This window comes from Anomaloglossus baeobatrachus, chromosome 4 (assembly GCF_048569485.1).
Source record: "Anomaloglossus baeobatrachus isolate aAnoBae1 chromosome 4, aAnoBae1.hap1, whole genome shotgun sequence".
Classification (NCBI taxonomy): Eukaryota; Metazoa; Chordata; class Amphibia; order Anura; family Aromobatidae; genus Anomaloglossus; species Anomaloglossus baeobatrachus.
The window spans coordinates 616630170-616645819 of record NC_134356.1 but is presented as its reverse complement, the minus strand read 5'-3'; the positions used below and the strand labels follow the sequence as shown (position 1 = coordinate 616645819).

The following is a 15650-nucleotide window of genomic DNA, read 5'->3' as shown; positions in this document are numbered from 1 at the left end:
GGACAAACCACAGACCGGAGACCCCCAGTGTTCCATACCACGGGGACCAACTTACCAGAGACAGGTACAGGGGAAGAAGGTACCAGAGAACCAAACTGGCACTGGGACGAAGGGGACCTGGAGGCGAAACCAGCCGGCCTCGGGCAACCAGTTAACATCCAAAGTGAGTAAACCAGTTGTACTGAATACCTGTCTGGACTCCTTCCGATGCCCACCGCACCATACACCTTCTGGGGCAATACCCTACTTGCGGAGGGACTACCATACTAGCTGCTAATACCATCAGCCCCAGTAGAGACATTCAGCAGCGCCGGCTCCCTATACTTGGCTGTGACACCGCAAGTGGCATCACGAATAACTTATTCACAAATCCCCTGTAAATATCCCCATAACAAAAAGGGCCCAGAACACGGAACCGGGTAACGGCCACCCTTGTGACATTCCCAAGACGTACACTGCCTGGAACAGAGTACCCCATATCCCTGGTTGCTACACTGGCTTTACTCCACTGTAGGTTACACTACAAATATTTTTGCCTCGAATGCCTATTATTTTCTTATCACCAACTAAATAAAGAGTTTCTAGTTTATTTTGAGGGTAATGCCGCTGAATAGCATCTAAGGAGATTGGTCCTGGCCAAAGTTTGTCCATTCTCCTCCTCCAACAGTAGAACAGGCTCGTTTTCCTTCACGACAGGTATACACTTGATTATTACGATTTTTATCGGTTCCAGGTCATAAAATGCAAAATATATTGGACCCTTTTTTCTTACTAAGAAAATACAATTTTATTTCTCATAAATATTTATACAATAAATAAAAAAAAACTATTTTCATACAGAAATAAAAATAAATAGTGCACATCCATTGTACATTTTATATCACTGTTCGCATAGATCCTAGAGTATTGCAACAGCACTGTAAACCTAAAGATTATCAGTCACTTGCCATAATTAATTTTTTTTTTTTTTATATATCTGATAAATCAGATAATATTTGTGTAGTTTTTGCGCCTCCCCATTCTAGAGATATCGTCCTCTCTTCCTTGTATACAAGTCTAGACGTCTAATCATCATTTGCAGTTTTTTTAATTTTTTGTCACCTTTTAGTCTTGAATTATTATTCATTGATGTTTATTGCATCAAATTCTTCAAAATGTTTCGAGCTTGTGTTGCATTTTTTTTTTTCAAAAAATATCGCAAAGATGATACTTTGAAAAACATAAAAACTACACCAATGGGGTGACTGGAGTGAAAACTGCACCAAATTTTTTGACTTCTTAAATAGTTGCAATTGATGAATCAGCCGAAAACATTATAAGCTCTGCCCACAAAGCAGGAAGAAAAAAAAAAAAGCTAGCTCTTTACAGAAGATGCAAATAGAATAATGAATTGGGTGCAAAAAGAAAGAAAAAAAAAATGACAACATACATAATATTAGACAAAAAAAAAAGGTCAAAAGCAATGATGTAGAAGCCAACAGAGAAGAATTAAGGACCAGGGCTAGGGACCCGATTCATGAGGACCAAACCTGCTTGGCTAACAAGACTAGATTCATATTCAGAGAAGAGGGAGCCATATATCAGAAACAAAGAGACGCGAGAGAAAATAAAGTATAAATAGAATAATCAAATATACGGCAAGTGACAGATCCTCTCTGACATGTTGGCCCCCTGTACTGTTAAGGCCCCGTTACACGCAACGACATTACTAACGAGATTTCGTTGACGCATATCCAGCGTCGTTAGCGACGTTGTTGCGTGTGAGATGTACGAGCGACTGCCAATGATCCGAAAAACGTCAAAAATCGTTGATTGTTGACACGTCGTTCCTTTCCCAAATATCGTTGATCTTTGTGGACGCAGGTTGTTCGTCGTTTCTGAGGCAGCACACATCGCTACGTGTGACACCCCGGGAACGACGAACAACAGCGTTCCTGCGTCCTCCGGCAATGAGGTGGGAGTGACGTTATTGCGGCTGCTCTCCACCCCTCCTCTTCTATTGGTGGCCTGCTGTGTGACGTCGCTGTGACACCGCACGAAACTTCCCTTTAAAAAAGGGTTTGTTGGCCGGCCACAGCGACGTCATTAGTAAGGTATGTGCGTGTGACACGTACTAGTGATATTGTTCGCCACAGGCAGCGATTTGCCCGTGACACACGCACGACGGGGGCGGATGCGATCGCTAGCAACATCGCTAGCGATGTCGCAGCGTGTAAAGCGGCCTTTAGTCAGTTGGTCTTTGGGGTTTCATGGCAGAAGTTGAAGGTAGACTGGGAAAAGATTCAGACCTGTAGCTACATTCTGTGGTCAAGGTAGGGTCAAGTAGCTTGTTGACCTCCATTGCTTGCCTGCATCAAGTACTATCCAACAACCTCCTAGCGAAGTCACTTCATTGTAAATTCAAGAGTCCAAGTTTTCTTCTATCTCCGGAATGGATACAGCTCCCTGGTAAGGTTTGTGATGTAGCATGGCATCTCTTTACAACCTCCAATCTTCCCGTTACTTTCAAAATTGTAGGCTACCCTATAAGCCAGGCGGGTAAGGAGTTGAGTCACTTCAAGATCCTTTTCGCTCCCACTTAGCATGTCATATAATGCCTTTAGGAAGAAAGAGCCTAAAGGATTATTGAAAGCTGCATATCCTGAAAAGTAAATGGATAAAACAATGATAAAAAAAGTCAGGTGTTGAGTGATACCAACTATAATCTAGTAGAAATTATAATTTCCCTTTCCTAGAAAATAAATACATATAACATCTGCCTGGGACCACAGTCTAAGGATGGCTGTCACGGACAGACTAGAGGCTAGCCATCCACTCAGCAGGATCCCGAGAACCTCGAAACTCTTCAACCCCTATACAGGCATCTGGAATTACTACAAGGTCCAAGAAGCCTCTACCCATGGAAGGCTGCAATTCCGAGAAGAGTAGTCATCAGTAAGGGTCAAAACCAGGAGTTACAGAAAAGGGACAAAATCGGCAGGCAAGAGCATAGTCAGAAAATCAGGCTAAGGTCAAACCGGGGATGGTAGCGAAGTGCAAAAACAGCAGGCAGGAGAGTCGTCAGAGAGCAGGCAGATGTCAAAACACAGGGAACAAATATACAGAGCAGGGTGTGAACCAATAATAAACCAGACTATAGCTGCCAGGGAGCAGCAGACCACTGAAGGTATAAGGGCTGCTTCTCACTTGCGAGTTTCTCGCAGTAGAGCAATGCGAGAAAAACTTGCATTGGAATCGGACACGTTAGTGAATGATTCAGCTCGCATTTGCGATTTTTTTTCTCAGTCCAAATCGTACTGAGAAAAAAATCGCAGCATGCTGCTTTTTTGCGAGTTTCTCGAACCATTTTTCTCAATGATTCCCTATGGAAGCGGATTAAAAGTAGGATCACACATGCGCACCAGCGTTCACATTTGCGAGTGTGGCAGGAACTATGCTCATTAAATATTCAACATATGAATGTGACATCACATTCCCAAAGGTAAATTAACTGACACATGTGTAATCACTTTTATCTAGTTAAGATGTTGCAGGAAACTAGCATCGCAAACGCGACACACACGCGAGCCAAATCATTAATTTATTCAGAAATAGCATCGCACTTGCACCTAACGTGAACTAAAATCAGCCGAGTTTTTTTCAGCCCAGTCGGACCGATTTTACTCGCATAGATGTGTTTCCAGCCTAAGAAGGATGTGGTGCCTTCCAATAGGCTAGAGCTGGAGGCTGATAACTTCACCTGGAAGGCACACACCACCACAGTCAGCCAGTGGTACTGCAAGTCCCAGGCCTAACAAGCTTGGTGGATGGGAAAAGATTGCATTCACCAGAGACACTCGTACTGACTCCGCCTCTATCACCAACAATGTCCACCGTGGGAATGCAGCGGCGCCTGGTGGCCGGAGCAGAAATCACAGTCGCAGGCTCTGGTGGAGATGTAACAATACATCCCTAGACTATGGGTCCCTTCACTCTCTAGAATGGCCTTATTGCAAATAATAATGATATTAAAGCTGTTATATTACCAAATAGCATAGGTGAAGTACAGTTATACATTTATACCTTCACTGCTTGCAAACATGACCACAGTATCTCTGGGAAGGAAGTCAATGTGAGAGAAGGCACTTATGTGCACTGGGGCGCTGTCAGTCTGAAGCTCTGTGCCTTCATCTAGTTTGCTTCCACGACATGCCTGGAATAAAAAAAAAATAACAAATAATAATAATAGTAATAATAAAATTACCTATCAAGACATCCATAAGGTGATAAATATTACCTGTATGAAGAATAGCTTGGGTACTCCAGCCAGCGCTGGGCTGTTATGTGGAGAGATCAGGTCATAGAGGTCCCTCAGCAGAACAGGTTCACCATAGAAGTCATATATGATTCCCTCTTCACCATGGCTGGAGATGATGCTGATAAAACAATCACCTTGTGGCTTCTTACTCTCTGTAGAAGAGATCAGAGTTACTAGCGCCGATGAAATATCCAACTGTAGTTATTCATTATGGACCTGCTAACAATCTACCGTAAGTATGGGCTGAGACCTCCATACATCCGATCATACAAATAGATTTTTTATGCCATTCTTGGGTTACGTCTACTGTCTTGATGATTATTAATTGGCATTGGAGACATGGGATTGTAATTGCTTCTCAGAACATTAGTAATAAGTAAAGACGAGCATCTCTGAAGAAATGTTATTGGCCTAATTTGCTCAAATTCAGCTGGGAAATTCAATTGGCATGGTATTTTATTCAACCTGAATTGAATTGCTGGTAAAAGCAATTGATTATACTCTGAAGTCTCTCCAGACCCCTAAAGATAATAAAACGTGTATAATATATTTATCCATCCATCTCACCAGTCCGGACCCTCCAACTCCCGGCCTGGTCCTCCGCTGCCTTACTTGCGTCTTTCCACTCCTGTCACCTATTCTTCACTCTTTGATGCTAACATGGCCTCAAATGATATCACTTGAGGCCTAGCGTGCACCTGGGGTGCTGGAGTGAGGAAGTTAGCCAGTGAGGGACTGAGCAGGGGACTGCAATGCTAAGAGACAGGGGTGTAACGACTACGGTCGCAGAGGTCACCATTGCGACCGGGCCCGCAGGGTTAAGGGCCCAGCTCCCACCCTACAAATCAGCAGCCGCCTCCACTCTGTGAGAGAGGAGGTGCACTGTTCAGTGTCAGAGCACGCGGCCGCTATATGGCAACTGAGTCAGGGGTCCCCGGTGTCATCGGCGGCACTGGCCCCCCTCGCCCGTCATCACACATGCAATGATGAAGCATCGAGTGGCATGCTCTGCTCCATGCTTCATCATTCTCCCCCTGTGCTCGACGTCTCATGGCAGTGACGTCACCACTGCGCGACTGCTGTGATGAGACTGCAGAGCGCAGAACGCAGGATGGGAGGACACTCTGATCGGAGCAGCAGGAAAACAAGGAAAGGGGAGGACTTGTTGTTTGTTTTGTTTAATCAATGATTACACAGTGACCAGAGGCCTATGGGGTTGTATTATAAATGGAGGTCAATAGGGCTGCATTTTAAATGGAAGTCTATGGGGCTGCATAATACAACATGAAGGACACCTTATTCATGGACTATAGGGGTGCATTATACTTGGAGGAGTATGGAGATGCATAATGCAATATGAAGGTCTATGGGGCTGCATTATACATAAGACTATAGGGGTGCATTATAATATACGGAGTACTATGGGGGTGCATTATTTTGAGGAGAGCCATTAGATCAAATACTCAATTAACCTCTTCCCAGGGGATTGTGGGAAATGTGTCAATTTGCCTTACATGAGCCAGGTTTTCAGAGATAACTAAGATGGCTACCGATAACATCATAGACCCTCCCATCAGCATGGATCCACTAGATAACGACATAGACCCTCCCATCAGCATGGATCCATCCAATGACGTCATAGACCTGCCTACAATGACGCCCACCAATCAGTTAATGGACTAACACATTGTTCAACCCACTGACCAATGGACACATCCAGTATGCCCATTGTAGGGCTGACCAATGCACCTTTTCTTAGTTTTTATAAAGGCATGATCTTGAATAAACCTCTCAGTTCTGGGCAGACCTTGGTCGAGGAAAGATGAATATCCGACAGTGTGTCTGATCTAATTTTTCAAGCATGCACTTGATCCTCATTAATAAGAATCAGGCAGTAGGCAACTTGTGGAACTTTGGAAGAGTTCACCCCAACATTATAATATATGGAGGACTATGTGGTGAAGTATAATATATGGAGAACTATAGGGTGAATTATAATACATGGAGGACTATGGGAGTTACATTTTAATAATTGGAGGGCTATGAGGACTATTTTTTACATGGAAGACTATGGGAAATGCACTATAATACATGGAGGACTATGGAGGTACATTCTAATAGATGAAGGGTTATGTGGGACCCTTTATACTATATGGAAGGCTATGTGGGGGCTATTATAGTATTTGGAGAACTATATACAAGGGGGGACAAAGATACAAGCATGGCATGGGAAAGTTTTTGTTATGAGGGAAAAAGACTCTTTCCCTTAGCACCCAGCTTTCCCATACTCTGCTATACATCTCTCAGCATCCAGCTTTCCCATGCTCTAATATGGGAAAGTTGGGTGCTGAGGGAAAGATTTATAGCAGAGCATGGGGAAGCTGGGTGCCGAGGACAAGATGGATATCAGAACATAGGAAAGCTGGGTGCTGATAGAGGGATTTCAGATCATGGGAAACTTGGGTGCTGAGGGAAAGAGCCAAGTGTCAGTGTCATTATCTCGTACCCCGAGTGTCGGGGTATGGGGAGAGGGAAGTGCCCAGGTTCATATTTTGCACTGGGGCCCATGAAACTCTAGTTACGCTACTGCTAAGAGAGTGGAATTAATTATTAATTTTTAATGCAATCAAGGCCCTAAAATAAATAAAAAAACCACAATCTAATCAGAAGCAAACTCCATTTACTTATCTCTAAGTCAAATATTTCAAAATACCAATAACATGTCAACCAAGAAATGAAAAACTGATACTTGTACATTAGTGCTTATTGCTTCCATTTTTATTTATTTTTTTAACCAATAATTTTTATTATTTTATTTAAAAGCATAACATAGGCAGGGTACAGGCAGTGTTCCTGATATTGACACATTATAATTACACAGTCCTTTCTGGTTCCCCACCTCTTAACTGCATATTAAAATTCTTAAACTACCCTAACCCACCGCACAAATCACGCAGCTAGATCCTTCTCCTATACCACAGAAACGCAAAACCTCTCCTCCGGGAACAGCATCTCGAGCTCTTTCATCCTTTCCTGTTACTTGTGGTCCCCTGCCCTCTGGGTGTCTGCAGGGACTTTCAGCTTCCCCAGTGTGCCACTTATGTCCTCTAACAAGTACCACTTTGTTTGCAAAAAAGGTCTCATATAGTTGAATATTTCTGTGTCTGTGTGGTAGCGTAACATAAATACTTTCCATTTCATTATGAAAGGCTTAATTTCCTTTTCCTTGTTACGTTCGGACTCTAGTCGGTCTAGATTAGGCAGGGCTTTGAGTTGCCCAATCAACTCGCCCACACCAGGTAGCGAGTCACTCAGACAGTGTCTTAGAATGGATCTTTTGACTACCAAACATATGGAATGGAACAAAACCGGAGTAGACCACCCTCCATCTGTTCCTCATCATCACTTTCCAGATAATGGAACAAATACACCAGGGGGTTTAGAAGCAGATTCTTTTTCCATAATTTGCCCATCATCCGCCGTATCTTGTCCCAGAATTCCCTTATTTTTGGGCATTCCCACAGACCATGGAGGAGGTCTGCATCTCTAACCTTGCATTTTGGGCAATGAATTTTGCGGTCCCGCATGGTAGTCGATATTGGGATGTTAAAAGCTATCATTGCCATATGCATGATTCGGAACTGGGAGTCTCTCCAAAGCTCACTTGGGATGGTTTTCCTTATGGCCCTTCATCCTCCATGTGTGGCCCAAATGATTGTTGCACCTAAAGCCTGCTTTACACGTTGCAATTTCGCATATGATATCGTATGCGATTTGCAACGCCCCCATCGTATGTGTTGCACATTCAATTTGTTGAACGTGCCGCACAAACGATTAACCGCCGTCACACATATTACCCGTCCATACGACCTCGATGTGGGCGGCGAATGTCCACTTCCTAGAGTGGGAGGGGCGTTCTGCATCACATCGACGTCACGCGGCAGCCGGCCAATAGAACCGGAGGGGCGGAGATGAGCGGGACGTAAACATCCCGCCCACCTCTCTCCTTCCACATTGCCAGCTGGAGCCGCGGGAGGCAGGTAAGATCTGTTCAATGTTCCCGAGGTGTCACACACTGCGATGTGTGCTGCCTCGGGAACATTGAACAACCTGACATGCAATTCGTCAGGATTCAACGACGTGTATGCGATGAACGTTTTAACGTTCAATCGCAATCGCATGTACCTGTCACACACTACAATGTACCTTACGATGCCGGATGTGCGTCACTTACGACGTGACCCGGCCGACACATCGTAAGGTATATTGTAGCGTGTAAAGTGGGCTTTTCTGGGGAAAATTTGGTCTGGTTCTTTCTGAACAAAATCTTTTTCTGGACAATTTGTATAATGTCGTTATGGTGGGTTTCTCATTCACGGGAAGAAGACAATTTTCCATGATGTCATTCCTTGTCTCTTCCTCCGCCTGCGTTCTTATTGCTTCCATTTTAATAAATTCATAACTGGTTATTTCTAGATAATAGGAAAAATAAGGTGGGACTGTTCTAATTACTGGTACATATTCTAAGATAAACTATCTCCATTCCTTCGGATGGGTACTCAAAAAATCTCCTAAAAACATACTTGACAATTTTTTTATGGTAAGCATCCAGGAGAGAAATCCATTTTGACTTTTGCTATGCCCCATTTCTCAAGTCACAACCCTCCACACCCTTTTGGTGCATTTCCAAGTCTTGCTCTCTTCCAAGTGGAATGAAGAGACCTCCAAGAAAAGTTAGTTTACAGGAGATTCAGCCCAGCCAGATAAATTTGGTATCTCTTTGCCGCCCATTTCTGGAGTCTCCCAAGAGATTGTAAAAATTTTAGCTATTGTGGCTGAGATACAATAAGGCTGGGGCCCCCTAATCTGCATTCAAGCACTCTAGCCACCTCTGGACTGGAGGATGGTGAACGGAGGAGCGTACAATATGCTTTAGTGGGGCTTTGGACTCACTCCACATCCAGGGAGTCCTATGAAGAATGTCCCTTTATCGTTGTGCACTGCGGTCTAAGATAAGTAGCCAATGCTTGCTATTTTGAACAAATGTTGTTTATCCCCTTGAGTCCACCCCTTATTTGCATAGACACCTTGATTAAATTTGTTTACCCTGGTGGGTGCTAGTAATTTTGGTCCTTTATTCTGGGGCCATTTAGGTGTTGATCATAACAAGGTGTTCTGTTGGGATTTGATACTTCTGTGGGAAAGTGGGGGTTTGCCTACTTGCAGTGTCACATGGGACCACCAGCATTTTTCATGTTTGAATGTTCTTTGAACTAACTACTAATTTATCCACCCCTGAAGAACCTCAAATAGATGAGGGGAAATGCGTTGGGTGTTTCTGGTTGGAACCATCAGGTTGTTGACGGGTGATTTTTGTTTGGGTGATTATACCCTACTATGCTTCAAATTTAATTATATTGGTCGTAGTGTATCTGGATTACATTCTTTAAATTGTTTGTTGGTTCGATATTTGGAATTATCCTCCATAATACTATCACCTCCTAATTGTCAGGGTCAGTTTAGGGCCCGGAGAGAGAGTCTTTGTTGAGCGGGAGCGCCAAACTGCGCAGGTTTTAGGGTGCCGACCTCCGCAGCAAGGAAGGGGGAAATCCAGGGTGATTTAAGGGCCAGGCCCCCCTTTTTGTGTTTTTGGTTTATTATAAATTATCTTCAATTTGAAAATGTTGGGATTTTTTCCCTTTTAAGACTTATTAATAAAGTATTGTATTTTAGAAGTTTTTTGCTTTAGGTTTGGGCACCACGGGGACTACTGCGATCCCCTTGCATGACACTCGGCTCATGCTGGCAGTACAGCAGAGCCGAGTGTCATGAGTGTGTCCTTGCAACTGAGGTCCGTTCGTGCGAGCAGACCTCAGCTGCGGGGGGCGGGCTGGCACGGAGGAGGGAAGGGAGGGATTTCTCTCCCTCTCTCCTGCATAGCCGGCTATTGCCATTCTCGCACTGCACTAGCGGTACACCGATGTACCGCGAGTGCAGTGCGATTTTTCTCTCGCCCCATTCACTTGAATGGGTGCGAGAGAAAGAGTCTCGCATTACAATCACAGCATGCTGCGATTGTTTTCTCGGTCCGATTATGGCTGAGAAAATAATCGCTCATGTGTGCTGACACACAGGCTAGAATTGGTCCGAGGGGAATGCGATGTTTTATCGCACTCCACTCGCACTGTTTTTCTCGCCGTGTGGCTTAGGCCTTATTGTTCCTCTTGAAGTGATCCTCTTCATTCATTATCCTAACTCACTTCTTACCTTTTTGAACCCTCTTTTGGTTTATTTTTTATCTCATCTCTCACAACTAACACCCCATGAGGCAATGTGCAATACTTAATCTCCTTTGTGAATTCTAGCACACAGTGGTAATATATCTAGCAGTGATGGCCTCTAATCTATCAGTTTATAGGGAAAAGCATCATAAGTTGCATTTACTGGTTATCCAGCCTCCCTCACTTGTCATAGAGGAATCGTGTGATCGCTCTCTAAATTGTCTCCAGTACCTTTCTGATAGATTTCTTTGATCTCGCTGCCACTGATGTCTGTATAGAGAGATACTGCAAATCCTAGACTGGAAAGTACTCTGTGAAGGCGTTTTGTGTCGTGCTTGACGCCCTTCCGGGGTGATAATGTTGTGCCGCTGCCTCCTGATCGCGTATGAAACTCTGTAATGCCAATAATAACAGCACGGGACTTGGCTGCCTTTGACATGATGGGTCGCTAAGAAAAAAAAAAAGTGAGAAGAAAGACAGTATTAGAAAGGAAGCTATAAAGGCACTTTTCACAGGGCGATCTTATAAATAAAAAATCATTATATTGACCTAAAGGTACCCAATAAGGGTGATCGAATACCTGAAATATTCGGCTACGCCCATATTCACCAAATAGGCCGCCGCTATTCGAGTATTTGCGAATAGTCGATGCGCAATTTAACCCTATGGGAAATACGAATAATTGCCAAATAGCAACTTCCCATAGACTTACATTGTGCATCGAATATTCGCATAGCGGCGACCTATTCGTCGGATATTCGCGAAGCCGAATATTTGTGATATTCGATCATCCCTAGTACACAATCATTCTGTGTAATCATGGGCAGCGATCAGCTAGAATTCTTGCTTTAATTAGAGCTTAAAGGGTATTCCCGACTTCAAGATCCTATCCCAATATGTAGTAGGTGTAATAATAATATTAGCAAATGCCTCCAATTAGAAATGTAGTATCGTTCTCCTGATATAGCCATGTCTCTTACCCCATAGGCCAAATGATTTCTGATGGTGAAAGGTTTCCAGCAGTTGGGCTCCTCACTTCCCAGACTGTTGGGATGCTACACATTCGTAGACATGGCCCTGTCCAAACTTTTGAGATGTGTTGCTGCCATCAATTTACAAAAGGAGTTCCATTTTTCTATTTAATGTGAAAAAAATATTTCACATGTACCAGGACCCTTAGTGTGCATTTACACGAACCAAGTGTGGCCACTAAACGTCTGCAAATCATCTACATTAGTGTTCCTTCGACTCCTGTTCTCGAGACCCACCAACAGTTCAGGTTTTCAGGATTTCCTTAGTTCCATTTCCTGTATAGGTGATGGAATTATTACAATCCTAAGAAAATTCTGAATGGTTGGCCTTAAGGATTGGAGTTGAGGGAACACTGGTCTACATTGTAGGTCCATTAGACATGCAACCCTGGATCCTATGTGGACAGTATGAGCGTTACTATGATCATTGTGTGTGCACAGAACACCAATTTTGCATCACAAATGTCCTCTTTACTAAGGGCGAGCAAGCGGTTTGTTGGGTAATTGTTGACCTGTTTAGATACGATTGCTCGTTACCAATTATCAGTCTATGAGCACAAATTTCTCATTTATCAGCCTAAGTGGTTCTTTAGTCATTGTACTGGTGATGGTGTATGCCATTCAAAGAGCGAAATACTGATACATTTCAGTCCTTTCTAGATACTTTCTTCAAGAGTTAGGGTATGTGCGTACGTTGTGTTCTGTGCAGTGCCGAAAAGAACGCACCCTCTGGAAGACTGGACAATTGTAAACACTGCGTTTGTAAAAAAAAAAAAAAAAAAAATGCATCCAAAATGCATGCATTTTGCATGAGTTTTGGATGCATTTTTGTCAGTGCGGTTCCCCGGCAATTCAGCTCTGCTGACAGCAGACACAGACAGAGTCGCGCGATGAGAATGAACTCTGATGAACTTCACCCGACTTCATTGACATACCGCGGCTCTGTCTGTGTGTGGTGTCCTGATTAGCGGTCACCCATGAAGGTCTCACCGGTGACCGCAAATGCCCTGAGTGACTGAAGTGAGCAGCAAGATCAGCGGTGCCGTCACTCATGGTTACCCGAGGCCAGCTGGAGTCCTCCACCCGAGACCGCAACTCACCTGTGACGTCATCGCTGATCGCGCAGCTCACTTCAGTCACTCGGGCGACTTGCTGTCACAATTGGAGGATACAGCGGTAGCTCCGGGTAACCTGAGTGACGTCATCGCTGATTGCGCGGCTGACTTCAGTTGCTGCGTGGAGCTGACAGAGAGTGGTCGTGGTCTGTGGCCGCTCTTGTCAGCTTCATGTAGCAGAGCTGAGCGCATCGTGGGACGTCGTGTGGATTACGCCGGACCTGGATGGGTGTTTGGGGATTAATAAAGTGGTGAAAGAGGGTGTTTTGTTTTCTTTTATTCCAAATAAAGGATTTTTTCGGGTGTATGTGTTTATTTTCTTTAACTTACAGATAAATCATGGAAGGTATCTCGGGGAGACGCCTGCCATGATTAACCTAGGACTTAGTTGCAGCTATGGGCTGCTGTCATTAACTCCTTATTACCCCGATATCCACCGCACCAGGGCAATTTGGGATGAGCGGGTAGAGTCCTGGGACTGTCGCATCTAATGGATGCGGCAATTCCGGGCTGCTGCTGGCTGATATTGTTAGGCTGTGGGGCTCCCCATCCTGAGAATACCAGCCTTCAACCATGTGGCTTTACCCTGGCTGGTATCAAAATTGGGGGGGACCGCACATCATTTTTTTTTTAATTATTTATTTATTTTACTGCACAATATAGACCCGCCCACCGGCGGCTGTTATTGGTTGCAGTGAGACAGCTGTCACTCAGCGTAGGGGCATGTCTGACTGCAACCAATCATAGGCGCCGGTGGGCGGGGAAAACAGGGAATACGAGATGGAATAATGAGCGGCTGGCATTTTCAAAAGAGTAAAAGCCGCCAGAGCTTTGTGACAGCTGTGCAGCGCCGCGCCCGTGATCCATGAGTATGAGAGGGGGGGAAGAGACCGACCGACGGACAGAGAGAGAGACAGAGCGACCAACTGACAGAGAAAGAGACCGACCGACAGACAGAGAGAGACCGACATCGACAGTGAGAGACTGAAAGACCTGTGCTTTGTTTTGTCAAAAAAGCATGCGGAACGCAACAAAAATGCAGTCCAAGTGCATTTTGGTTGCGTTTTGACCCACATAATTGATTTCAATGGATGGAGAACGCAGCTACAACGCACAAAAGTGACATGCTGCTTTTTTTCCCGTGGCGATTTTTGGCATCCAAAACACATTGAATTTTCGGACTTCTCATAGACTTTGCTGGGGAAGCAGAACGCATGCAATTTAGCACTGAAACGCTGCAGTTCAAAACGCAGCGGCAACACAGGAAAAAACGCAACGTGCGCACATAGCCTTAGGGCCCCATTTAAAAGAAAACGTTCTTGGTAATTGGTTGAAAAAAATATCACATTTTTGTCTGTATGATTTTGCGAGTAAAACTATAATATAACTAGCAAAATCATGGAATGGGAGTGTGCCCTTAATTGCTTCAGATATCTTCTATCCATCAGGAAAGGACACATTCAGATGTAGAAAATGGTATGACCATCTACACTAGACAACTGGGACAGTTAAACGATGAATTGGTTGTTTAGACAGGCTGACTGCACATCTCCGTAAGCACAACTTATTTTTGGCAGTGCATGTCTTCTACAAAGGACCATTTGCGGCTAAGGCCCCTTTCACACGTCAGTGATTCTGGGACGTTTGTGCTTTTTTTAAAACGTACCAGAATCACTGACATACGCAGACCCATTATAATGAATGGGTCTGCTCACACGTCAGTGATTTTTCACTGCACGTCTCTCCGTGCGGCGTACCCGCATGTGCATGATTGCCGCACGGAGACATGTAAAAATTTTTCCGGCATCACTGATGTCCCACGGACCACGCAGTGGTGTGGTCCGTGAAACACGTGCCAGAAAAAAACGTGCTTTTAAAATAAAAATCATTTTTACTCACCCGGCGTCCAGCGATGTCCTCTGCAGCCCGTTCTCCCTGCTGCTTCTGAGCCGGCTCATTATTGTCGCGCATATTCATTATGCGCGACACAGCCGACCCGGAAGCAGCTGCTGCGGGGGTCACCGCCGGCCGGATGCTGCACCGCGGGAGCGATCAGCACCATGGACAGCGGGAGCGCGCACAGGTGAGTTGTTTTCTAAGTGCAATCACGGGCCACGGAGAACGGAGCCCGGATTGCACTTAGACAGCCCACGTGTGCCGTGAATCACGGCACACGCAGGGACATGTGCGTGTTTTACACGCCAGTGAAAAACGTCACTGTTTTTCACTGACGTGTGAAACGGGCCTAAGAATGATAATCTTGAACTTGTATAAAAATCATATCACCTGATGAACAAGCGTTTTGATTGATCTTCAGGGAGTTGCCGACCAGTTTAGTCAGGCAATCTGGAAACGAGCATTCCTAGGAACACTTGTCCCAATAAGACAAGATGATAATTGGGAACTTTATACCGAATTAGGCAGTCCTGTGAAATCTACACGCAGCATAAATTTCTTTTCTCAACTGGACTCAAGTATGATAGACTTTCTCTACGAATCCAATAGCAATGTGAAGTTCTGTAGAAGGACTAGGCCAAAGGGGTTAGGTCAGAGGTCTGCAACCTTTTTGACCAGAAGAGCCACATTCAGCTCTGAGATAGGGTCACGATCCACATCCAGTGTCCGCCGGCCCACACAGTAGTGACACCCACAGCCCCCATTACCCGTATAATGACAGCCATAGCTTTTCTACAAAAATCACACCAAGGCAGTATACCAGGATCAAGGGTCTCCTACCTTACCTACATTCAGATCTGCTCTTCTGTGTGGGGCTACTCACAAAATTCAACATCTCGACACCTGCTCTTAATAGCTGTTTGCTAGACCCCTGGTGCTTATGCACCAAGCTTGAAGACAGCCGCGAGCCACACATCATACCCCCATGAGCCACATGTGGCTCCCGAGCTACAGGTTGGGGGACCCCTGA

General features: G+C 44.7%; 1 protein-coding gene across 1 annotated transcript; it reads right to left on the bottom strand.

Moving 5' to 3' along the window:
* Nucleotides 1-862: 862 nt before the first annotated feature.
* On the bottom strand, nucleotides 863-11017 carry LOC142301907 (caspase-7-like). The gene is made up of 4 exons (XM_075342952.1): nucleotides 10810-11017; nucleotides 4277-4449; nucleotides 4063-4192; nucleotides 863-2641 (listed from the first exon to the last, which is right to left on the bottom strand). The coding sequence occupies exons 1-4, from the start codon at nucleotides 11015-11017 to the stop codon at nucleotides 2421-2423; spliced, it is 732 nt and encodes a 243-aa protein (XP_075199067.1). The 3' UTR covers nucleotides 863-2420.
* Between the last annotated feature and the right edge of the window lie 4633 nt (nucleotides 11018-15650).